This window comes from Pseudophryne corroboree, chromosome 12 (assembly GCF_028390025.1).
Source record: "Pseudophryne corroboree isolate aPseCor3 chromosome 12, aPseCor3.hap2, whole genome shotgun sequence".
NCBI classification, from domain to species: domain Eukaryota; kingdom Metazoa; phylum Chordata; class Amphibia; order Anura; family Myobatrachidae; genus Pseudophryne; species Pseudophryne corroboree.
This window is the reverse complement of record NC_086455.1, coordinates 73,475,203-73,501,017: the sequence shown is the minus strand read 5'-3', so window position 1 is coordinate 73,501,017 and position 25,815 is coordinate 73,475,203. Positions and strand designations below refer to the sequence as shown.

The window sequence follows — 25,815 nt, the reverse complement described above, 5'->3', positions numbered from 1 at the left end:
CATAGTCTGAGCTAGTCAGAACTGAGTGAACACAAAAGCAGTTATTAGGTTATATGTTAAGAGCAACAGTGAGTGACTGATGAAAGATATGCCATAAGTGTTTTTCAGTAGTCTTTATTAGGAAAGTTTTACTAATTGCATTTAGTCATGTGGCTATATGCAGCGGTCACTTATTTCAAGTCATTACACTCCAATCTGCCGATTGGTTGTTTTATCACAGCATTAATATGATATTCAGGGGCCGATTCAATTGTTTTTGTGCCCCCTGCTGTGCATCTTTAGCAGCGGGCATCTATTGGAGCTATTCAATTGTTGCTCCGATCAGACGCCCATTGCTAGTTAAGGCACATTTTAGTCGTCTAAAAAGCCTGAGTGTGCATCAAAAGTCTGGGTTAGGGTGTTTGGTCAGCCAAACTATGGACTAACATTTTTCTTGCACCTCCGGAGGCTGTGAGAAAACAATGCGACTGCCACAGCTAATGGACGTCTTATCAGAGCAACAATCGAATAGCTCCAAGACTGCAATTCCTTCAGAAGACCAGCAAGTTGTGCACGCCACAAAAGAATCGGCGCCTCACTGTTCAACATTTAGACATTACTATTTTAACAATTAAATACATATATTCCTCTGTCTATAGTTGAAGATTTGTTTTGTTTTTTCATATGTAGACCGTTCAGTCACTGAACACATCATTCCCCCATACTATGAATCACAGAGTAGACCACAGTGTAAGTAGCGGTTATCTAGATGACTGTTTCTGACAAATAGAAATAGGCCAATGCTAGTCAAAAATCATTTATTTGCACATCACAGCTCAACAGTTGTAACCAGTCTTACAAAATTTTAAAACATACAATGGTGGCAAAATATTTTGGCAATGCCAAGTATTAGAGACTAATTTACCATATTCCAAACAGACTGTACTGGATAAAAACAAGATCTGTACATATAACTTTAATTTGTCTATTAGTAAGTACATTGTCACCCTGAGATGCTGCTCAAACCAGACGCAGCAACCGTGAGTTCAGATAGCGGGACGCGGAGAGTTCTCTAATCAGGACAAAGTAAGTGCTCAACATTAATAGCATTTCTTTATGTTGACCCTTAAAATAGTAAGTGTGGGAGTAATCTTTAGGAAATTAAAAACTGTATTCCATGATGACAAGGATGAAATACTACAGTTTCTGAAACTGAATCCAATAAAAGACTAGCCTTCACTCCGTAGTTAAAAAATAAAAATATGAATATGGGGTATCTAATGGGGTCTCAATTTTGCTTAGATCAATAAAATCTAATAAACAGATATGGTGTGGTTATATTAAAGCCCAGGCTAGCAAATAAATGAGGCGAAGATAAGGGAAAAATCCTTAACAGTTTTATTTGAAGATCTTTGCGCTTACATCTGTTTAATCACAAAATATGAAAATTATGCAAAATGAAGAAAAACAGAAAAAAAAAAAATATATATAAAAGAGAAAATTGTGCTTTCCAAAACAATTAGTACCACACTATTGTTAAGGCAGCACCATGTTCATCTACAGTCCACAGACCATTCATTTGTCAACGCCTTTTATCTTTCCTGTCTGATTTACGGTCTCTTTCGCTTCGTGATGGTCTTTTGCCAGACCGGCTGCCTTCCGAAGTGGTTCTCTTCCGGTCAGACCTCGATGATCCTTTGTCCTTGGATCCTTTGGAGTCTCTGCTACTGACTTTTGAAGACTTGTGACTCCTTTCTACGCCAGACGCATCTCTGCGCTTTCGCTCCACACTTCTCCTGCGTTTTTCGTCACGGACATGCCCTCTACCTCTACTCCGGCTTCGACTTGCACTGCTGCTACTACTGCTTGAACTGCTATCTCTGCTACTGCTTCCACTGCTGCTGCTACTGCTTGAACTGCTGTGACTACTGCTGCTGCTAGAACTACTTCCACTACTGCTGGAGCTGCTACTAGAACTACTGCTGCTACTACGACTTCGGCTCTTGCCCGCTTTGTTCTTATTTCTTCCTCTACTGCTCTTTTTAACTTGCAGTCCTGAGGAGATATGGACCTGCTCTATTTGGGTCTCAGTCGTATTTACAGCTACTACTACAGTCTCCTGTTTCTCTATCACCGGCTGCTCTTCCACACGGTAGTGTGTTTCCAGCCTTGTCTGAGGCTCATAATTAGTTGGTGGATGGAACATCAGTTCCGTCAGTCGTTCCTTTTCTTGTCTTTCTGTAGTTTCAGTTTCTAGGTCAGGGTCTGGTTCACTTTTTTGATCTGTCTCATCAAGCTTATTTTCAGGTTGATCATCAGTTTTCTCCTCTCTCTCCACTTCCTTACTATTGTTAATGTCATCTGCCAATTCCAAGACACTTGGCTGGCTGGTATCCACTGCCTGCTGTTGATCCTCATCTACACCATCTTTCCTCTCCTCCTCTTCCTTTACCGCCTCATCAACCTCAGCTTCCTGATCTTCCCACTTACTAACCTGGGGCACCTCCACCTCTACTCTACCCTCTTCCTCAATCTTTTCCTCAGCTTTAGAGTCCTCAACATCTTCTATAAGTCTACTCTCCTGCGCCATTTCTATGTCTGTTAAACTAACACTTACATCTTTCTCTTCCTCAAAGGTGTCCTCCATCTCTATGTCATTACGCAGGTTACCTGTCTCCTCCTCTCTCTCATGCCGAGCCACCTTACCATCTTCTCGATCCTCCTTCTGTTCTTCATCGTCATCCTCGTGCTTCCTTTCTTGATCTTTCTCTTTCATGGAATGGCGCCTAGGCCTTGCTTCCATTTTATTTAATTGTTCTGCAAATTCAATGCGCCTACTTTCAAATATAGCTGAAAAAAAATAAATAAGATTTTACTTACCGATAAATCTATTTCTCGTAGTCCGTAGTGGATGCTGGGACTCCGTAAGGACCATGGGGAATAGCGGCTCCGCAGGAGACAGGGCACAAGAATAAAAGCTTTAGGATCAGGTGGTGTGCACTGGCTCCTCCCCCTATGACCCTCCTCCAAGCCTCCGTTAGGATACAGCGTACATAATCAGGAAGGATATTGAATCCCGGGTAAGACTCATACCAGCCACACCAATCACACCGTACAACTTGTGATCTGAACCCAGTTAACAGTATGATAACAACGAAGGAGCCTCTGAAAAGATGGCTCACAACAATAACCCGATTTAGTTAACAATAACTATGTACAAGTATTGCAGACAATCCGCACTTGGGATGGGCGCCCAGCATCCACTACGGACTACGAGAAATAGATTTATCGGTAAGTAAAATCTTATTTTCTCTGACGTCCTAGTGGATGCTGGGACTCCGTAAGTACCATGGGGATTATACCAAAGCTCCCAAACGGGCGGGAGAGTGCGGATGACTCTGCAGCACCGAATGAGAGAACTCCAGGTCCTCCTCAGCCAGGGTATCAAATTTGTAGAATTTAGCAAACGTGTTTGCCCCTGACCAAGTAGCTGCTCGGCAAAGTTGTAAAGCCGAGACCCCTCGGGCAGCCGCCCAAGATGAGCCCACTTTCCTTGTGGAATGGGCTTTTACAGATTTTGGCTGTGGCAGGCCTGCCACAGAATGTGCAAGCTGAATTGTACTACAAATCCAACGAGCAATAGTCTGCTTAGAAGCAGGAGCACCCAGCTTGTTGGGTGCATACAGGATAAACAGCGAGTCAGACTTTCTGACTCCAGCCGTCCTGGAAACCTATATTTTCAGGGCCCTGACAACGTCAAGTAACTTGGAGTCCTCCAAGTCCCTAGTAGCCGCAGGCACCACAATAGGTTGGTTCATGTGAAAAGCAGAAACCACCTTAGGGAGAAATTGAGGACGAGTCCTCAATTCTGCCCTGTCAGAATGAAAAATTAAGTAAGGGCTTTTATATGATAAAGCCGCCAATTCTGACACACGCCTGGCTGAAGCCAGGGCTAACAGCATCGTCACCTTCCATGTGAGATATTTTAAGTCCACAGTGGTGAGTGGTTCAAACCAATGTGACTTAAGGAACCTCAAAACAACATTGAGATCCCAAGGTGCCACTGGAGGCACAAAAGGAGGTTGTATATGCAGTACCCCTTTTACAAATGTCTGAACTTCAGGTACTGAAGCCAGTTCTTTCTGGAAGAAAATCGACAGGGCCGAAATTTGAACCTTAATGGACCCTAATTTTAGGCCCATAGACAGTCCTGTTTGCAGGAAATGGAGGAAACGACCCAGTTGAAATTCCTCTGTAGGGGCCTTCTTGGCCTCACACCACGCAACATATTTTCGCCAAATGCGGTGATAATGTTTTGCAGTTACATCCTTCCTGGCTTTGACCAGGGTAGGGATGACTTAATCTGGAATGCCTTTTTCCTTCAGGATCCGGCGTTCAACCGCCATGCCGTCAAACGCAGCCGCGGTAAGTCTTGGAACAGACAAGGCCCCTGCTGGAGCAGGTCCTTTCTTAGAGGTAGAGGCCACGGGGCTTCCGTGAGCATCTCTTGAAGTTCCGGGTACCAAGTCCTTCTTGGCCAATCCGGAACCACGAGTATCGTTCTTACTCCTCTCCTTCTTATGATTCTCAGTACTTTTGGTATGAGAGGGAGAGGAGGGAACACATACACTGACTGGTACACCCACGGTGTCACCAGAGCGTCCACCGCTATTGCCTGAGGGTCCCTTGACCTGGCGCAATATCTGTCCAGTTTTTTGTTTAGACGTGACGCCATCATGTCCACCTTTGGTTTTTCCCAACGGTTTACAATCAGGTGGAAGACTTTTGGGTGAAGTCCCCACTCTCCCGGGTGAAGGTCGTGTCTGCTGAGGAAGTCTGCTTCCCAGTTGTCCACTCCCGGAATGAACACTGCTGACAGAGCTATCACATGATTTTCCGCCCAGCGAAGAATCCTTGCAGCTTCTGCCATTGCCCTCCTGCTTCTCGTGCCGCCCTGTCTGTTTACGTGGGCGACTGACGTGATGTTGTCCGATTGGATCAATACCGCCTGACCCTGAAGCAGGGGTTTCGCTTGACTTAGGGCATTGTAAATGGCCCTTAGTTCCAGAATGTTTATATGAAGAGATGTTTCCATGCTTGACCACAAGCCCTGGAAATTTTTTCCCTGTGTGACTGCCCCCCAGCCTCTCAGGCTGGCGTCCGTGGTCACCAGGACCCAATCCTGAATGCCAAATCTGCGGCCCTCTAGTAGATGAGCACTCTGCAGCCACCACAGAAGAGACACCCTTGTCCTTGTCGACAGGGTTATCCGCTGATGCATCTGAAGATGCGATCCGGACCATTTGTCCAGTAGATCCCACTGAAACGTTCTTGCATGGAATCTTCCGAATGGAATTGCTTCGTAAGAAGCCACCATTTTTCCCAGGACCCTCGTGCACTGATGCACTGACACCTGGCCTGGTTTTAGGAGGTTCCTGACTAGCTCGGATAACTCCCTGGCCTTCTCCTCCGGGAGAAACACCTTTTTCTGGACTGTGTCCAGAATCATTCCTAGGAACAGTAGACGTGTCGTTGGAATCAGCTGCGATTTTGGAATATTTAGGATCCACCCGTGCCGACGTAACACTACCTGAGATAGTGCTACTCCGACTTCTAACTGTTCCCTGGACCTTGCCCTTATCAGGAGATCGTCCAAGTAAGGGATAATTAAGATGCCTTTTCTTCGAAGAAGAATCATCATTTCGGCCATTACCTTGGTAAAGACCCAAGGTGCCGTGGACAACCCAAACGGCAGCGTCTGAAACTGATAATGACAGTTTTGTACTACAAACCTGAGGTACCCTTGGTGAGACGGGTAGATTGGGACGTGGAGATAAGCATCCTTGATGTCCAAAGACACCATATAGTCCCCTTCTTCCAGGTTTGCTATCACCGCTCTGAGTGATTCCATCTTGAATTTGAACCTCTTTATGTAAGTGTTCAGGGATTTCAGATTTAAAATTGGTCTCACCGAGCCGTCCGGCTTCGGTACCACAAACAGCGTGGAATAATACCCCTTTCCCTGTTGTAGGAGGGGTACCTTGATTATCACCTGCTGGGAATACAGCTTGTGAATGGCTTCCAAAACTGCCTCCCTGTCGGAGGGAGACTTTGGTAGAGCAGACTTCAGGAACCGGCGAGGGGGAAACGCCTCGAATTCCAGTTTGTACCCCTGCGATACCACCTGTAGAATCCAGGGGTCCACTTGCGAGTGAGCCCACTGCGCGTTGAAATTCTTGAGACGGGCCCCCACCATGTCTGAGTCTGCTTGTAAAGCCCCAGCGTCATGCTGAAGACTTGGCAGAAGCAGGGGAGGGCTTCTGCTCCTGGGAAGCGGCTGCATGGTGCAGTCTTTTTCCCCTTCCTCTGCCCCGGGGCAGGAAGGAATGGCCTTTAGCTCGCTTGTACTTATGGGAACGAAAGGACTGAGTTTGAAAAGACGGTGTCTTTTTCTGCTGATGTGAAGTGACCTGGGGTAAAAAGGTGGATTTTCCAGCCGTTGCCACCAGGTCCGATAGACCAGCCCCAAATAACTCCTCCCCTTTATACGGCAATACTTCCATATGTCGTTTGGAATCCGCATCTCCTGACCACTGTCGCGTCCATAACGCTCTTCTGGCAGAAATGGACATAGCACTTACTCTTGATGCCAGGGTGCAAATATCCCTCTGTGCATCACGCATATATAGTAATGCATCCTTCAAATGCTCTATAGTTAACAATATATTGTCCCTATCCAGGGTATCAATATTTTCAGTCAGGGAATCCGACCACGCGACGCCAGCACTGCACATCCAGGCTGAAGCGATTGCTGGTCGCAGTATAACACCAGTATGTGTGTATATACTTTTAAGAATATTTTCCAGCCTTCTATCTGCTGGTTCTTTGAGGGTGGCCGTATCAGGAGACGGTAACGCTACTTGTTTTGATAAACGTGTGAGCGCCCTATCTACCCTAGGGGGTGTTTCCCAACGTGTCCTAACCTCTAACGGGAAAGGATATAGTGCCAATAATTTTTTAGAAATTAGCAGTTTTTTGTCGGGGGAAACCCACGCTTTATCACACACCTCATTTAACTCATCTGACTCAGGGAAAACTATTGGTAGTTTTTTCACACCCCACATAATACCCTTCTTTGTGGTACTTGTAGTGTCAGAAATGTTCAATGCTTCCTTCATTGCCGTGATCATGTAACGTGTGGCCCTACTGGACATTACGTTCGTCTCCTCACCATCGACACTAGACTCAGTATCTGTGTCTGGGTCTGTGTCGACCCACTGAGGTAACGGGCGTTTTAGGGCCCCTGACGGTGTCTGAGACGCCTGGACAAGCACTAATTGATTTGCCGGCTGTCTCATGTCATCAACCGTTCTTTGCAAAGTGCTGACATTATCACTTAATTCTTTAAATACGATCATCCAGTCAGGTGTCGACTCCCTAGGAGGTGACATCACTAACCCAGGCAATTGCTCCGCCTCCACATCATTTTCCTCCTCATACATGTCGACACACACGTACCGACACACAGCGCACACACCGGGAATGCTCTGAGGACAGGACCCCACAAGCCCTTTGGAGAGACAGAGGGAGAGTCTGCCAGCACACACCAAGCGATAGATATAGATATAGATATATATATATATATATATATATATATATATATATATATATATATATATATATATATACATACATACATATACACAGGGATAACCTTATATAAAAGTGTTATTCCCTTATAGCTGCTGTATAGTTTTTAGCTGCCAATAGTGCCCCCCCTTCTCTTTTTTACCCTGATTCAGTAGCAAGTCTGCAGGGGAGAGTCAGGGAGCCGTCCTTCCAGCGGAGCTGTGAGGGAAAATGGCGCTTGTGTGCTGAGGAGATAGGCTCCGCCCCTTCACGACATCCTTATCTCCCGCTTTTTCTGTAAAAAGTGGCAGGGGTTAAAATACATCCATATAGCACAAGAGCTATATGTGATGTATTCTTTAGCCAACCTAAGGTATTATCTGTTATATTGCGTCTCAGGGCGCTCCCCCCCAGCGCCCTGCACCCTCAGTGACCGGAGTGTGAAGTGTGCTGAGAGCAATGGCGCACAGCTGCGGTGCTGTGCGCTACCTTAGTCTGAAGACAGGATCGTCTTCTGCCGCCGATTTCACCGGACCTCTTCGCTCTTCTGGCTCTGTAAGGGGGCCGGCGGCGCGGCTCCGGGACCCATCCAGGCTGAACCTGTGATCGTCCCTCTGGAGCTAATGTCCAGTAGCCTAAGAAACCCGATCCACTCTGCATGCAGGCGAGTCCGTTTCTTCTCCCCTTAGTCCCACGATGCAGTGAGCCTGTTGCCAGCAGGACTCACTGAAAATAAAAAAACCTAAAATATACTTTTATTCTAAGCAGCTCAGGAGAGCCACCTAGCCTGCACCCTTCTCGTTCGGGCACAAAAATCTAACTGAGGCTTGGAGGAGGGTCATAGGGGGAGGAGCCAGTGCACACCACCTGATCCTAAAGCTTTTATTCTTGTGCCCTGTCTCCTGCGGAGCCGCTATTCCCCATGGTCCTTACGGAGTCCCAGCATCCACTAGGACGTCAGAGAAAAAAACATTTAAAATTACAGGACATAAGATTTGCAGATGGAACTCAATTAGTGTTTGCAGCAAATTTGTATCTGGACAAATCTTGTTGTGAAACAAGCAGTTCAAATGTAATGTCAAACTCTGGAAAGTTGTATTTTTATACTGAAATTAAGAAGTCTACGTACTAATGGGCCCTACACACATGCCGATATTACTGCACGATATGAACGATCTCGTTCATTAATGAACGAGATAACATTCATATCGTGCAGTGTGGAGTCACCAGCGATGAACGATGCGCGGCCCCGCGCTCGTTCATCGCTGGTGACATGTCGGCTGTGCATGCAGGCCAATATGGACGAGATCGTCCATATTTGCCTGCACGTCTATGGAGCCGGGTGGAGTGAAGAAACTTCACTCCCCCCGTCACAGCCCCCCCGCCGCCGAGGTGCCCGTCGGCCGAATCGCCCGTCGGGCACCTCGGCGGCACATCGCCTAATGTGTAGGGCGCATTAGAATCGTAGAAGTGCCGCAATTTTTATCAATGTACATACCCGATATGAACTAAAAGTAATTCATAGGGACATCAGTAGCGATAACCACTGCCCCTGCAAGTTGCATACCAGGGTTATCGGAGTTTTACTTCCCTTTTTTTTTTACTCTGCCTGGGAAACAAGCACGCATGAGCAGTGTCCGTTTCCAAAGGCTGTGGGAGAGGGATAACAAAATGCCATTTACTCTCTTTGCGTTCTTCCAGAGTAGTGGTTCTCAACTCTAGTCCAAACACAGAATTTGACAGTAGATAAAGGACCTCTTGGCCTAGCTAGTCTGGCATCCTTTTATCCTTTTGGTTACTTCAACTCTTTTTTCCCCAAGTTCTTTGTAAGAATATTCTTATATGTTTTAATTGCCGCCTTGGCCTCTACCACCACTGATGGGAGGCTATTCCACATCTCAGCTTTCTGTGAAGTAATTTTTCTTCAAATTTCCTTTGAACCTCCCTCCCTCCCTCCAGTTTTATTGCATGGCTTTGTGTTCTACTACTGCTCTTCCTGTGAAGATGGTTTCCCTTCTGTACCTGGTTAAGGTACCTTCAACAGGTCACGTTTTGTGGCTCTCTAATCATAGCCAAACACTAGACTATTTTTCAACCTCCATGCTTCAATACACATGGAAGGATCACCCAGTTCGAACAACATTTTGGATTAAGTAGGGTATTGCCAAAACACTGGGTGGTGACCGTGTGTGAAGACCACGCCACAAAACTCTTGTTCTAGAATACTCATGTGGCAATCCTATATAATAAAAGGCTAACGCTGCTCCTTATCTCTATGGGGTGGAATTCAAGTGCTTTGCTCGCCAACAGCCACTAGTTGGTACCTGAATGAGCAATTCAAGTGTTATTCCGTTCAAGCATGCATAGCCGACGGCGCTGACATCACCGTTATGTTGTTCTGTCATTTTGGCGGGCTGGTAACTAGTAAATTTGTAAATAGGCATAGGTGAAGAACGTAGAGATTGCTGAAGAACCTTACCATTCATCTTTTTCTGCGAATCCTCTAACAACTTTTGAGTTGGTGGGGACATTCTGCCAGGTATGTAAAACAGATGGGGTCTTGTTTTAGTCCTTATATATTTGATAATTTTGACATTGTGTTCATTCCACTCTTCTTGCTAAATAGGAGGTACAGAACGCATTAGAACCGCCACAAGCTGCATTGTACACGCAGAGAGTTAGTTTTACTAAATCTAAAAATGAAAAGTGGAGGTGTTATCTATAGCAACCAGTCTAGGATGCAATAGACAAATGAGAAGCTTCAGTAAATCTAGCCCTCACACACAGATACTCACCAAGTGTGCCAGCTCAACCTTCTGCTCCAATAGTCGCAGCTCTGTTTGTTTGGCACGTCTTTCCTCAAATAGTTCTCGACGCTCATTTTCCACCTGTTTCTTCTCTTCCTCTGCCTGCACTTCAAGCTTCTGCTCAATTTCTTGCCGTCTCTTTAGCTGAAAGTAGACAGTGAAATAATTGTCATCACTATTACCATTTTAATGGAACACAGTTTTAACCCTGTCAGGGCAGGGTGAGGTTTAATGGTAGGTTATTAAAATCCTAGCATAAGGGATATTGGGGGAATCTAGTATGATGGGGACGTCACAAAGCTTCCAGAACGGATGGGAATGTGCGGAGACGTCTGCGGCACCGCCTGCCCAAACTGGGTTTCCTCTTTGGCCAGGGTATCAAACTTGTAGAACTTCACAAAGGTGTCCTTCCCAGAACCAGGTAGCAGTTCGGCATAGTTGCAAGGCTGAGACTCCACGGCAGCCACTCAGGAAGACCCCACCGACCTTGTAGAGTGGGCCGTCAGAGACTGTTGAATAGGTAAGGCTGCCGACACACAGGCCTGTTGGATAGTAAGCCTAAGCCAACGAGCAATGGACTGCTTTGAAGCAGGGCAACTTTTTTTCTGCGCATCATATAGCACGAAGAATCTGTCTTTCTGATCCAAACCACTCTTGACATAGATCAAGACTTGCACAGCATCCAATGCCACCAGAGGAGCAGAAGTGCCAGAACTTGACGGAACCACAATAGGTTGATTCAAGTGGAATGTAGAGACTACCTTCGGCAGGAACTGCTACTAGTCCTGAGCTCCGCTCTGCCCTCATAAAAGACCAAGTAAGGGCTTTAACTCAATAAGGCCCCCAATTCTGAGACACGCCTAGCAGAAGCCAGGACCAATAACATCAGTCTTCCACGTGAGGTACTTGTCTTCTACAGTCAGAGGTTCAAACCAGGAGGACTGTAGAAATTCCAAACACTACGTTCAAGTACCAGGGTGCCATGGGCGGCACAAAAGAAGATTGAATGTGAAGCACCCCTTGCAAGAAGGTCTGAACTTCTGGCAATACCACCAATTTCTTCTGGAAGAAAATAGAGAGCTGAAATCTGGACGGAAACCAGACATAAGCCCTTATCCACACCAGCCTGCAGGAAACGCAAGAAACTTCCGAAGTCGAACTCCGCAGACGGATACATGTGGTCCTCGCACCAAGAGATATATCTCCTCCAGATATGAAAGTGTTTTGACGTCACAGGCTTCCTGGCCTGAACCATGGTAGCAATAACCTTTTTGTAAAGGCCTTTGTGAGCTAGGATGTACCGCTCAACATCATGCTGTTAAACAAAGTCGTCGTATGTCCAGGTAGACGAACGGTCCTTGTTGAAGATTTCTTCTCAGTGGCAGAGGCCAAGGGTCTTTAACGGACATGTCCAGAAGATCCGCGTACCAAGCCCTCCGAGGCAATCAGAATTGCCTGAACTCTGATTCCTGATTTGCTTGAGCACCCTTGGAAGCAATGGAATCGGAGGTAACAAGTAGACCAGCTGGTAAGGCCACGGTGACGTCCGTGCATCCACTGCCCTCGCTCGCCTGAGAGTCCCTGGCTCGTGAGAAATACCAATGAAGCTTCTTATTGAGTCGAGAAGCCATTGTGTATATGTGGGCAGCCCCACCGGTCGATGATCTGCTGAAACACCTGATGGTAAAGTCCCCACTCTCCCGGGTGGAGATCGTGACGACTCAGGAAATCCGCTTCCCAGTTGTCTACTCCCGGAATAAAGATTGCAGACATTGCTCTTGCATTTCTTTCTGCCCAGAGTAGTATCATCGACACCTCTCGCATGCAGGCCCTGCTTTTTTCCCCCTGCTTGCTGACTGATGTACGCCACTGCTGTGGCGTTGTCCAACTGTACCTGGATCACATGATACCCGAGTAGGAGGAGAGGCCTGAAGCAGAGCATTGTAGATCACCCGAAGTTCCAGAATGTTGATCGTAAGGAGGGCTTTGTGGGCTCACCACCTGCCCTGGAACTGAGCCCCCTGGGTGACAGCTCCCCATCCTCCCAGACCCGCATCTGTCGTGAGGAGGATCCAATCCTGAATACCGAAACTTCGACCTTCCAGTAGGTTTGAGGACTGTAGCCACCACAGGAGGGAAATCCTGGCTTGAGGTGACAACCGTATTAACTGGTGCATCTGAATATTTGATCCGGACCACATGCTCAGGAGATCCAATTGAAATGTTATGGCATGGCACCTTCCATACTGGATCACCTTGTATGAGGCTACCATTTTCCCCAACAATCTTATGCAAAGATGGATGGATATTTGAGTAGGCTGTAGAACCATTCGGACCATCTCCTGGAGTGTTCTTGCTTTGTCCTCCGAAAGGAGCACTTTCTGGGCCACAGTATCCAGCAACATTCCCAGGAACAGGAGCCTCTGAGTTGGCTCCAGGTGAGACTTCTGTAAATTGAGGATCCACCCATGGTGTGACAGAAGCTGGATAGTGCCGTCTATATGGAGCAATAAAAGCTCCCTGGATCTTTCTTTGATCCAGAGATCCAGGTAAGGGATAACATTGACCTCATGGACCCAGAGTTGGATCATCATCTTCGCCATAACCTTCGTGAACACCCTCGGAGCCGTGGACAGGCCAAAGGGTAGCACCTGGAACTGGTAGTGATCGTTCAGCAGGGCAAACCTCAGGTAAGCCTGATGAGGTGGCCAAATCGGGATATGGAGTTAGGCGTCTTATATTCAGGGAGACCATGAACTCCCATTGTTCCAGGCCCGCAATCACTGCTCGCAAGGATTCCATCTTGAACACCTTTAGGTAAGGGGTCAAGGATTTGAGATTCAAAATGAGCCTCATTGAACAGTCCGGTTTCGGTACCACGAACAGATTGGAGTAGTAACTCTGTCCCGGTTGTTGCAGCGGCACTGTAACAATAACTTGGAATTGGACCAACTTTAGGATGTCCTGTTGCAGCGTAGCACGCGTATCCTCCAAAGCAGTTAAGCTGGATTTGAAAAAGGGATTTTTTTGTTTCCTTACCGTAAAATCTCTCTGATTCCATCTGGGGGATGCTGCACACTTACTGATGGGGGTTAGAGTGTGGGATGGAGTTTGGCATAGAACCTATAAAAACTCCTCCTCCCCTCTAACCCCTCCCATCTCCAGCCTGATCAGCAGAATACCTCAGTTAACGTTTAGCAAAGCCGTAGGAGGCAGAACAGAACATAACCAATAAACCAGACAAAAATACGGGAGCGATCGCACCGCACCCCAGATGGAATCAGAGAAAGATTTTACGGTAAGTAAACAAAAGTCCCTATTTCTCCTTCATCCATCTAGGGGACGCTGCGCACTTACTGACGGGATTTCCCAAAGCAAGCTAATTAGAGGAGGGAGACACAGACAGCATAGCTGTCTGCAAAATTTGACAGCTAACAGAGGCAGTCTCCAAAACGAAAGTATGAAAACGGTAGAACTTTGCAAAGGTATGCACGGACGACCAGGTCGCCTCTCTACACAGCTGCTCGACAGACACCACTGCGAACAGCCCAAGAGGCTCCAACAGCTCTAGTCGAATGAGCCCTCAATGAATCAGGAACAGGTAATGTCGAAGAAACCTAAGCCTGCCGAATAGCAGAAGTAACCCAAGGCGCCACAGTGTTAGAGGCTGGCCAGCCACACTTGGGCGCATCAAAACCAACAAGGTATCCGTACAACGAATAGACTCTGAACAGGACAAATAAATGTATAAGGCTCTAACAACATCAGATAATGCTAAATGACCATCTGTTCCAGAAGACTCTGGAACAAACCCTGGAAGTACTATGTCCTGATTCATATGGAAAAGCAGACAACTTTAGGCAAGGAAGGAAGGCTTCGTAAGACCACTCGATTGTCGTGAAAAACCAACAAAGGCGGTCTGCAAGAAAGCGCCGATAACTTTGAAACATGCCTGGCCGAAGCAATGGCCAAGAGAAAAACCACTTTCAGAGTAAGAAAGCATAACTCAGATTCTAGTGGTTCAAACGGAGACTTCTGGAGAACCTGAAGAACCAGATTTAAATCCCAGGGTGGAATCGGAGGAACAAAAAGGAGGCTGAATCCTGATTACACCTTGAAGGAATGTCTGGACCTCCGGAATGAGAGACAATCTTTTCTGAAAGTACAGACAATGCCGAAACTTGTCCCTTAAGGGAAGACAAACGAAGTCCTTTTGTCAGACCATCCTGAAGGAAAGACAGCAGATGAGGTAAACGAAAGAGGTGCGGTGACAACCCACGCCTTTCACACCGAGCAATGTAGATATGCCATACTCTGATAAATACGAGGCGCGACTGGTCTCCTAGCCTGAAGCATAGTCTTCACCACTGGTCGAGATAAACCTTTTTGCTCTTAAAATGCTGGATTCAAGAACCAAGCCGTCAAAGCCAGACGATTTAAATGGTGGTGGTGACGACAAGGGCCTTGTAGGAGTAGAGGCAGACGGAACGGTTCCTTGGTCACCAAGTTGGAGAAGAGTACCACTGACGAGGCCAGTCTGGTGCTACAAGAATGACCACCGGATGCGTTGAAGTAGGCGTGGTATCAAGGGAAATGGCGGAAACATCCCAGTCGAAATTGCCACGGAGCCGTCAAAACATCGATTAGTGTTGCTTGAGGATCCAAAGTTCGTGAGCCATACAGAGGTAGCTTTCGGTTGAGACGAGATGCCATGAGGTCGATGTCGGATGTTCCCCACATACACTAGGGTCAGAAAGACTTCTTGATGAAGTTCCCATTCTCCCGGATGTATAGTGTGACGACTAAAGAAATCTGCTTCCCAGTTTTCCACTCCTGGAATGTGAACTGCGGAGATGGTTGGAATATGGGCGACCTCCTTCATGTCTCTCCAACTGCGAGTTACGCCTTGTTTATGTAAGCCACCGCCGTGGCATTGTCTGATTGAATGCGTACCGGATGACCCTGGACGCTGGTTTGTACCTGAATTAGAGCATACCGAATTGCTCTCAACTCCAGAATGTTGATCTGTAACTTCGATTTGAGTTTTCCAGAGTCCCTGGAAGTGTTGAGATTGAAACACCGCCCACCAACCAATGAGGCTGGCGTCCGTGGTGACCAACATCCAAGGCCAAACAGTGAACGGTGCCCCCTTGGTTAGGTTGGGACTGTGAAGCCACCAATGGAGAGAGACTGTTGAGTCTGAACAGACAGCCTGCACAATTGCAAGTCTAGATGTGGACCCGTTTGATTCCAAGAGCCCAGAATCTGAGCCTGAAGGGCCAGAGCATGGAATCTGGCATATGGTACCAAATCGAAGGTTGCCACCATCTTGCCCAACACTTGCAATTGGTGAGGGTCTCGATTCTCAGATGTATGTAACAAGGAGCGGACTCTGGATTGCAGATCCTGAAGTTTGTCCTGAGGTAGAAAAACCTGACTGCTCATGTCGAACAGGAGACCGAGGAAGATTTCCGGAAATTCACAAATCCATGCGAAAAATTGTAGAGTGTCCGTGGTGCGTTGTAGGTGTTGTTGAAGAAGTTCCTGTGACTGAGCTTTTAGCAACAAATCGTCTAGGTAAGGAGTAATGTTGACCCCCTGACATCTGAAGATCGCCACTACGTGACCCAATATTTCTGTAAATACTTGAGGCACTGTGAAAAGACCAAAAGGAAGAGCCTGAAACTGGAAATGCCAAGGCCCTAGTGTGAACCTCAACAAATGACGACATGGAGGTAAGCGTCCTTTATGTCGATAGATGCCAAATACTCCTCTGGTTCCATGGCTGCTATAATTGAACAAATTGATTTTGTATTGAATTTCTGGACGAGGAGATACGGATTCAAGTATTTTAGATTAAAATGGGTCGAAACGAACCGTCCAGTTTGTTTACGAGAAAAACACTTTAGTAAAAGCCTTGACTGCGTTGTAGTTTGGGAACTCAAAGAATTACTCCATGCCATAAAGCATGGCCGTTGCCTGAATCAGTGCTTTTTGTCTGGAGGGATCGCTTGGGAGAGGAGTGATGAAAAAATAAGAATTTACTCACCGGTAATTCTAGTTCTCGTAGTCCCTAGTGGATGCTGGGACTCCGTAAGGACCATGGGGAATAGCGGCTCCGCAGGAGACTGGGCACAACTATAAAGAAAGCTTTAGGTCTAACTGGTGTGCACTGGCTCCTCCCACTAAGACCCTCCTCCAGACTTCAGTTAGGATACTGTACCCGGAAGAGCTGACACAAGGAGGAAGGATTTTGAATCCCGGGTAAGACTCATACCAGCCACACCAATCACACCGTATAACTCGTGATACAATACCCAGTTAACAGTATGATAACAACTGAGCCTCTCAACAGATGGCTCAACAATAACCCTCTAGTCAAGCAATAACTATATACAAGTATTGCAGACAATTCGCACTTGGGATGGGCGCCCAGCATCCACTACGGACTACGAGAAATAGAATTACCGGTGAGTAAATTATTTTCTATGACGTCCTAAGTGGATGCTGGGACTCCGTAAGGACATTGGGGATTATACCAAAGCTCCCAAACGGGCGGGAGAGTGCGGATGACTCTGCAGCACCGAATGGGCAAACTCTAGATCCTCCTCAGCCAGGGTGTCAAACTTGTAGAATTTAGCAAACGTGTTTGACCCCGACCAAGTAGCTGCTCGGCAAAGTTGAAGAGCAGAGACCCCTCGGGCAACCGCCCAAGAAGAGCCCACCTTCCTCGTGGAATGGGCTTTCACTGATTTAGGATGCGGCAGTCCAGCCGCAGAATGTGCAAGCTGAATCGTACTACAGATCCAGCGAGCAATAGTCTGCTTTGAAGCAGGTGCACCCAACTTGTTGGGCGCACACAGGATAAATAGCGAGTCAGTCTTTCTGACTCCAGCTGTCCTGGAAACATATTTTCAGGGCCCTGACTACGTCCAACAACTTGGAAGCCTCCAAGTCTTTTGTAGCCGCAGGCACCACAATAGGTTGGTTCAGATGAAACTCTGATACCACTTTAGGGAGAAACTGGGGACGAGTCCTCAATTCTGCCCTATCCATATGGAAAATCAGATAAGGGATTTTACATGACAAAGCTGCCAATTCTGATACACGCCTGGCCGAAGCCAAGGCCAACAACATGACCACTTTCCACGTGAGATATTTCAAATCCACGGTTTTCAGTGGCTCAAACCAATGTGACTTTAGGAAATCCAACACCACGTTGAGATCCCAAGGTGCCACTGGAGGCACAAAAGGGGGCTGAATATGCAGCACTCCCTTAACAAAAGTCTGAACTTCAGGTAGTGAAGCCAGTTCTCTCTGGAAGAAAATCGATAGAGCCGAAATCTGGACCTTAATGGAACCCAATTTAAGGCCCATAGTCACCCCTGACTGTAGGAAGTGCAGAAAACGGCCCAGCTGAAATTCCTCCGTTGGGGCCTTCCTGGCCTCACACCACGCAACATATTTTCGCCATATGCGGTGATAATGGTTTGCGGTTACTTCTTTCCTAGCTTTAATCAGCGTAGGAATGACTTCCTCCGGAATGCCCTTTTCCTTCAGGATCCGGTGTTCAACCGCCATGCCGTCAAACGCAGCCGCGGTAAGTCTTGGAACAGACAGGGCCCCTGCAGCAGCAGGTCTTGTCTGAGCGGTAGAGGCCATGGGTCCTCTGAGATCATTTCTTGAAGTTCCGGGTACCAAGCTCTTCTTGGCCAATCCGGAACAATGAGTATAGTTCTTACTCATCTTCTCCGTATAGTCCTCAGTACCTTTGGTATGAGAGGAAGAGGAGGGAACACAAACCGACCGGTACACCCACGGTGTCACTAGAGCGTCCACAGCTATCGCCTGCGGGTCTCTTGACCTGGCGCAATACTTTTCTAGCTTTTTGTTTAGGCGGGACGCCACCATGTCCACCTGTGGCCTTTCCCAACGGTTTACAATCATTTGGAAGACTTCTGGATGAAGTCCCCCCTCTCCCCCTGGTGGAGGTCGTGCATGCTGAGGAAGTCTGCTTCCCAGTTGTCCACTCCCGGAATGAACACTGCTGACAGTGCCAACACGTGATTTTCCGCCCATCGGAGAATCCTTGTGGCTTCTGCCATTGCCGTACTGCTTCTCGTGCCGCCCTGTCGGTTTACATGGGCGACCGCCGTGATGTTGTCTGACTGGATCAGTACCGGCTGGTTTTGAAGCAGGGGTTTTGCCTGACTTAGGGCATTGTAAATGGCCCTTAGTTCCAGAATATTTATGTGTAGGGAAGTCTCCTGACTTGACCATAGTCCTTGGAAGTTTCTTCCCTGTGTGACTGCCCCCCAGCCTCGAAGGCTGGCATCCGTGGTCACCAGGACCCAGTCCTGTATGCCGAATCTGCGGCCCTCTTGAAGATGAGCACTCTGCAGCCACCACAGCAGAGACACCCTTGTCCTTGGAGACAGGGTCATCAGTCGATGCATCTGAAGATGCAATCCGGACCACTTGTCCAACAGGTCCCACTGAAAGGTTCTTGCATGAAACCTGCCGAATGGAAACGCTTCGTAGGAAGCTACCATTTTTCCCAGGATCCGCGTGCAGTGATGCACAGACACCTGTTTTGGTTTTAGGAGGCCTCCGACTAGAGATGACCGCTCCTTGGCCTTCTCCTCCGGGAGAAACACTTTTCTCTGTTCTGTGTCCAGAACCATCCCCAGGAACAGTAGACGTGTCGTAGGGACCAGCTGTGACTTTGGAATGTTTAGAATCCAGCCGTGCTGTTGTAGCACTTCCCGAGATAGTGCTACCCCGACCAACAACTGCTCTCTGGACCTCGCCTTTATCAGGAGATTGTCCAAGTACGGGATAATTAAAACTCCCTTCTTTCGAAGGAGTATCTTCATTTCGGCCATTACCTTGGTAAAGACCCTCGGAGCCGTGGAGAGACCGAACGGCAACGTCTGGAATTGGTAATGACAATCCTGTACCACAAATCTGAGGTACTCCTGGTGAGGATGGTAAATGGGGACATGCAGGTAAGCATCCTTGATGTCCAGCGATACCATGTAATACCCCTCGTCCAGGCTTGCAATAACCGCCCTGAGCGATTCCATCTTGAACTTGAATTTTTTAATATATGTGTTCAAGGATTTCAAATTTAAAATGGGTCTCACCGAACCGTCCGGTTTCGGTACCACAAACATTGTGGAATAGTAACCCCTTCCTTGTTGAAGTAGGGGTACCTTTACTATCACCTGTTGTGAATACAGCTTGTGAATTGCCTGTAACACTGCCTCCCTGCCTGAGGGAGTGGTTGGCAAGGCAGATTTGAGGAAACGGCGGGGAGGAGAAGTCTCGAATTCCAGCTTGTATCCCTGAGATACTATCTGAAAAATCCAGGGATCCACCCGTGAGCGAGCCCACTGATTGCTGAAATATTTGAGACGGGCACCCACCGTACCTGGCTCCGCCTGTGGAGCCCCAGCGTCATGCTGTGGACTTAGAGGAAGCGGGGGAGGACTTTTGCTCCTGGGTACTGGCTGTATGCTGCAGCTTCTTTCCCCTACCTCTGCCTCTGGGCAGAAAGGACGCGCCTTTAACCCGCTTGCCCCTATTGGGCCGAAAGGACTACCTGATAATACGGTGCTTTCTTTGGTTGTGAGGGAACATGGGGTAAAAATGTAGACTTCCCAGCTGTTGCTGTGGAAACGAGGTCCGAGAGACCATCCCCGAACTCCTCACCCTTATAAGGCAGAACTTCCATGTGTCTTTTGGAATCTGCATCTACTGTCCACTGCCGAGTCCATAACCCTCTCCTGGCAGAAATGGACAGTGCACTAATTTTGGATGCCAGCCGGCAAATATCCCTCTGTGCATCCCTCATGTATAAAAGTGCGTCTTTTATATGCTCTACGGTTAGCAATATAGTATCCCTGTCTAGGGTATCTATATTTTCTGACAGGGAATCTGACCATGCAGCAGCAGCACTGCACATCCAGGCTGAAGCAATAGCCGGTCTCAGTATAACACCCGTGTGTGTATATATAGATTTCAGGATAGCCTCCTGCTTTCTATCAGCAGATTCCTTCAGGGCGGCCGTATCCGGAGACGGTAGTGCCACCTTCTTTGACAAGCGTGTGAGCGCTTTATCCACCCTAGGGGATGTTTCCCAGCGTGACCTATCCTCTGGCGGGAAAGGGTACGCCATTAGTAACCTCTTAGAAATTACCAGCTTTTTATCAGGGGAAGCCCACGCTTCTTCACACACTTCATTTAACTCCTCAGATGGAGGAAAAGCTACTGGTAGTTTTTTCTCTCCAAACATAATACCCTTTTTTGTGGTACCGGGGGTAACATCAGAAATGTGCAACACATTTTTCATTGCCTCAATCATGTAACGTGTGGCCCTACTGGAAGTTACATTAGTCTCATCGTCGTCGACACTGGAGTCAGTATCCGTGTCGACATCTGTGTCTGCCATCTGAGGTAGCGGGCGTTTTAGAGCCCCTGATGGCTTTTGAGACGCCTGGGCAGGCACAGGCTGAGAAGCCGGCTGTCCCACATTAGGTATGTTGTCAAACCTTTTATGCAAGGAGTCGACACTGTCACGTAATTCCTTCCACAGCACCATCCACTCAGGTGTCGACCCCGCAGGGGGTGACATCACATTTACAGGCATCTGCTCCGCCTCCACATAAGCCTCCTCATCAAACATGTCGACACAGCCGTACCGACACACCGCAAACACACAGGGAATGCTCTGACAGAGGACAGGACCCCACAAAGCCCTTTGGGGAGACAGAGTATGCCAGCACACACCAGAGCGCTATATAACACAGGGATCCCACTATAAATGAGTGTTTTCCCTTATAGCTGATAGATATATCTATCTATCTATCTATCTATCTATCTCTATCCTGCGCCTAAATTTAGTGCCCCCCCCTCTTTTTTACCCTTCTGTAGTGTTCATACTGCAGGGGAGAGCCAGGGAGCTTCCTTCCAGCGGAGCTGTGAAGGAAAAATGGCGCCAGTGTGCTGAGGGAGATGGCCCCACCCCTTTTCCGGCGGACTTCTCCCGCTTTTTCTGGAATACTGGCAGGGGTATTTTTACATCTATATAGCCTCTAGGACTATATATGATGTAGATTTGCCAGCCAAGGTGTCATATTGCCCTCAGGGCGCCGCGCCCCCCCCCCCCCCCCCCCAGCGCCCTGCACCCATCAGTGACCGGAGTGTGAGGTGTACATGAGGAGCAATGGCGCACAGCTGCAGTGCTGTGCGCTACCTTGGTGAAGACCGAAGTCTTCTGCCGCCGATTTTCCGGACCTCTTCATGCTTCTGGCTCTGTAAGGGGGACGGCGGCGCGGCTCCGGGAACGAACATCAAGGTCGGGTCCTGCGGTCGATCCCTCTGGAGCTAATGGTGTCCAGTAGCCTAAGAAGCCCAAACTACCACCTGTTAGGTAGGTTCGCTTCTTCTCCCCTTAGTCCCTCGCTGCAGTGAGTCTGTTGCCAGCAGATCTCACTGTAAAATAAAAAAACTAAAATATACTTTCTTTCTAGGAGCTCAGGAGAGCCCCTAGTGTGCATCCAGCTCAGCCGGGCACAAGATTCTAACTTAAGTCTGGAGGAGGGTCATAGTGGGAGGAGCCAGTGCACACCAGTTAGACCTAAAGCTTTCTTTATAGTTGTGCCCAGTCTCCTGCGGAGCCGCTATTCCCCATGGTCCTTACGGAGTCCCAGCATCCACTTAGGACGTCAGAGAAAGCAGTTGAGACCCAAAATGTAACCTCGTGTTATGACCCCCGTCACCTACCAATCCGGTTGTGACAGGAGCCACACTTCTTTGAACTGTAGTAACCATGCTCCCACCACCAAGGATCCCTCCGGAGACCTCCCCGCGTCATGTGGCAGGCTTGTCTGCCGGTCTGCGAGGTGCCTGTGAACCTCTACCATGGTATGCACCTTTGCGTGGAAATCTTGAAAAGGCTCAAAAGGACTGGAAACCGCCCCTGCCTTGAGTACGAAAGGACCGAAATGTATTTGTTTTCAGCTTCTGAAGAGCAACTGGAAGAAACGGGTTCTTGCCACCCGTAGTTTCGGAGATAATCTTCGTAAGTTCCGAACCAAAAAGGAATTCTCCTTCAAATGGAATGTCTGTCAACGTCTGTTTTGAATCAGTTAGCGTTCCAAACCCGAAGCCAGAGTGAACGCCTCGCTGTAACAGCTAGAGCAGATACACGCAACTGTAGCGAGGCAGAGTCCAACAAGGCCTCACCAACATAAGCGAGAGCCTCAGAAATTTGTTCAGCTAGCTGAATAGCCTCCGATGGGTCATCAGACTGCATGCCAGATATCACTTGAGCTAGCCAGTCATCTACGGCCTTAAGGACCCAGGCGCCAGCGCGGACTGGACGCAGAGATATACCAGATAAGGCAAAAATGGATTTAAGAATTGCCTCAATCTTCCTATCTGTTGGATCCTTCAACGTCACTGATTGTACCAAAGGGATTACGGTAGCCTTCGCCAAATGAAAAATAGGCGCATCCAACTTCGGAGCAGTTTCCCAGAATTTTGTGTTAGCTTGAAAAAGGCTGTCGAAGTCTCCGCCTCCATATCTTGAAGATTAAGAGTCTGACGGATGGCCTCTATCAATAACCTGACACCTGAACATGTAGATTTTCCTCTTCTTCCCAAGCGGAAGCATCCTCCCACTCAGAATCCAGTTCACCTTCTTCCAGAGGGGTGGCTACCAAATCTAACTACTCTCCTGGGAAGGTGATAGCGGGCAGTGGATGCTGTCGTTTAGTGGCCGCTGTGCTTGAAGCAGTCACAATTTTGCTAATAGACTGTGCCAAGTCTGAAAGACCTTTGCCCATATTTCTTGCCCATGGTGGCTCCACAGTAGATTGACCGGAATCAGTACCTGACTGGGATTGACGCAAATCAGCCATGTTACTGGCCCACAGAGGGATAGACTGATCCGTAGACCCACTAGGCTGCTCTACAGCAGGCGTCACGGAGCATGCAGTGCAGAGAGAACCAGGATCCGTACTACCCTCTGAAAGTTTGGAGCCACACTGAGAACAGGCAAGATACAAAGCTGAGCCTGCTTTCCCTTTAGCAGATTTGTCCAGTTTACTGGCCATTGTTAAACTCCATCAGTGGCCTATTAAGCAAACAATAAGTAAATTTAAAAAAATAAAAATAAAAACACACCAGACAGTAGTTCTATAGAGTTAAACTTATAAAAGATTTCCCTCTAATTATGTGTTGTAATGTTGTGTACCCCACCTGTAGAAGTCAGTGTGAGTAATAAAAGAACCTAGAGTCTATAAAAACTAAACTAACTCCACAACATATGAATAGCTGTGCTATACTTGCTAAAGGTGTTCAAGATGGAATCCTTGCGAGCAGTGATTGCGGGCCTGGAACAATGGGAGTTCATGGTCTCCCTGAATATAAAAGACGCCTAACTCCATATCCCGATTTGGCCACCTCATCAGGCTTACCTGAGGTTTGCCCTGCTGAACGATCACTACCAGTTCCAGGTGCTACCCTTTGGCCTGTCCACGGCTCCGAGGGTGTTCACGAAGGTTATGGCAAAGATGATCCAACTCTGGGTCCATGAGGTCAATGTTATCCCTTACCTGGATCTCTGGATCAAAGCAAGATCCAGGGAGCTTTTATTGCTCCATATAGACCGCACTATCCAGCTTCTGTCACACCATGGGTGGATCCTCAATTTACAGAAGTCTCACTTGGAGACAACTCAGAACTGGTGCTTTGGTTCCTGGGAACCTACAGCTGCTGGCTTTTTTTGCCTTACCTCTGGTGCCTCATGCAGTGTTTGAAGCGCCTCTGGTTCAAGATCGAAACATAGCGGTCCGAAAGGACTGAGTAGATGGCCCCCGGGTAGGGCCCCAGAGGGGAGAAACGTGGAATTCCCCGCAGTAGTTTTGGAAATCCACAAAACCAACTCAACCCTGAATAGCCACTCCCCTGAGAAAGGGAGAGAGACCACATAGACTACGCTTAGAATCTGCGTCCGCTATCCACTGGTTTAGCCATAAAGCTCTGCGCGCTGACACTGCAATGGCAGTAGTACTCATATTAATAGCGCCTATCTCTTTAATAGAGTCGCACAGGACACATGCAGTATCCTGAATGTGTTTGATCAGAGTAACCATACTCTGATATATCCCCCGCGAGGCCCTCCTGAACTGGCCCAGGTGTGAATGATGTGTGTCAACCAGCAACCCGCTATCACAGGTCTTTGTGATATACCAGCTGCTGTGGAATAGACTTCAGTGTAGTCTTCTAGTTTTCTATCCCCAGGGTTCTTCAAAGCAGAGGAGCCAGGGAACGGTAACACCACCTCTTTAGACAGGCGTGAGAGACGTCAGCCGGGGGATCTTCCCAGATTTTCCTGCCTTCAGGAGAAAATGGGAAAGTTAAGTATCTGGCCACCTGGAATTTATCAGGATTTTTCCAGGTCAACCCTAAAACATATCTAATTCCTTAGAATCAGAGAAAGTGACGTTAACCTTTTTCTGTGAGGAGAAAAATGACTGCTTTACTGCATATTCTACTGGGAGTTTTAACACATCCCTGACAGCAATTATGAGGGGCTCAAGCCCTTGTGCAGGAGATGAATCAATAATAGGTTCCATCTCCTCCACCTCCTCCTATCCCTCTTCATCAGTTAATGAAAGTAAGCAGGCAGCCCACATGTATGTGGCCCTGAGCTAGGGAGAGGGGTCTGTCCTCTGCCTCTTGCAACCAGGTCTGCTATACAGCCTGCTGCAGTCGCTGTGTCTTATGACTATCTGCAGAGGTCTGAGAGAACATGTCCGCCATCCAGGGAGTCTAACCAGGATGGCCGCTGCACCTCCCCGCCCCTCCAGCATCCTTGCAGCTTGTGAGGACTTGCAACATTGTTCATGAGAAGGGAGGGGGACAGGTTGCATGTGCAGAAAAATAAGAATTTACTTACCGATAATTCTATTTCTCGGAGTCCGTAGTGGATGCTGGGGTTCCTGAAAGGACCATGGGGAATAGCGGCTCCGCAGGAGACAGGGCACAAAAAGTAAAGCTTTAGGATCAGGTGGTGTGCACTGGCTCCTCCCCCTATGACCCTCCTCCAAGCCTCAGTTAGGTACTGTGCCCGGACGAGCGTACACAATAAGGAAGGATTTATGAATCCCGGGTAAGACTCATACCAGCCACACCAATCACACTGTACAACCTGTGATCTGAACCCAGTTAACAGTATGATAACAGCGGAGCCTCTGAAAAGATGGCTCACAACAATAATAACCCGATTTTTGTAACTATGTACAAGTAATGCAGATAATCCGCACTTGGGATGGGCGCCCAGCATCCACTACGGACTCCGAGAAATAGAATTATCGGTAAGTAAATTCTT

The 25,815-nt window shown here is 47.8% G+C and overlaps 1 protein-coding gene across 3 annotated transcripts in view; it reads right to left on the bottom strand.

Annotated features, from left to right (window-relative positions):
- Window positions 1–780: 780 nt before the first annotated feature.
- PNN (pinin, desmosome associated protein) overlaps window positions 781–25,815 on the bottom strand; it is a 37,454-nt gene continuing 12,419 nt past the window's right edge. For all 3 annotated transcript variants that reach the window (XM_063947645.1, XM_063947643.1, XM_063947644.1), the window contains exons 7-9: window positions 10,404–10,559; window positions 10,088–10,226; window positions 781–2,829 (exon numbers count right to left, since the gene is read on the bottom strand). In XM_063947645.1, coding sequence (XP_063803715.1) covers window positions 1,562–2,829; window positions 10,088–10,226; window positions 10,404–10,559 — 1,563 coding nt within the window. In that variant the 3' untranslated portion in view covers window positions 781–1,561. The remainder of the gene's footprint in view (window positions 2,830–10,087; window positions 10,227–10,403; window positions 10,560–25,815) is intronic.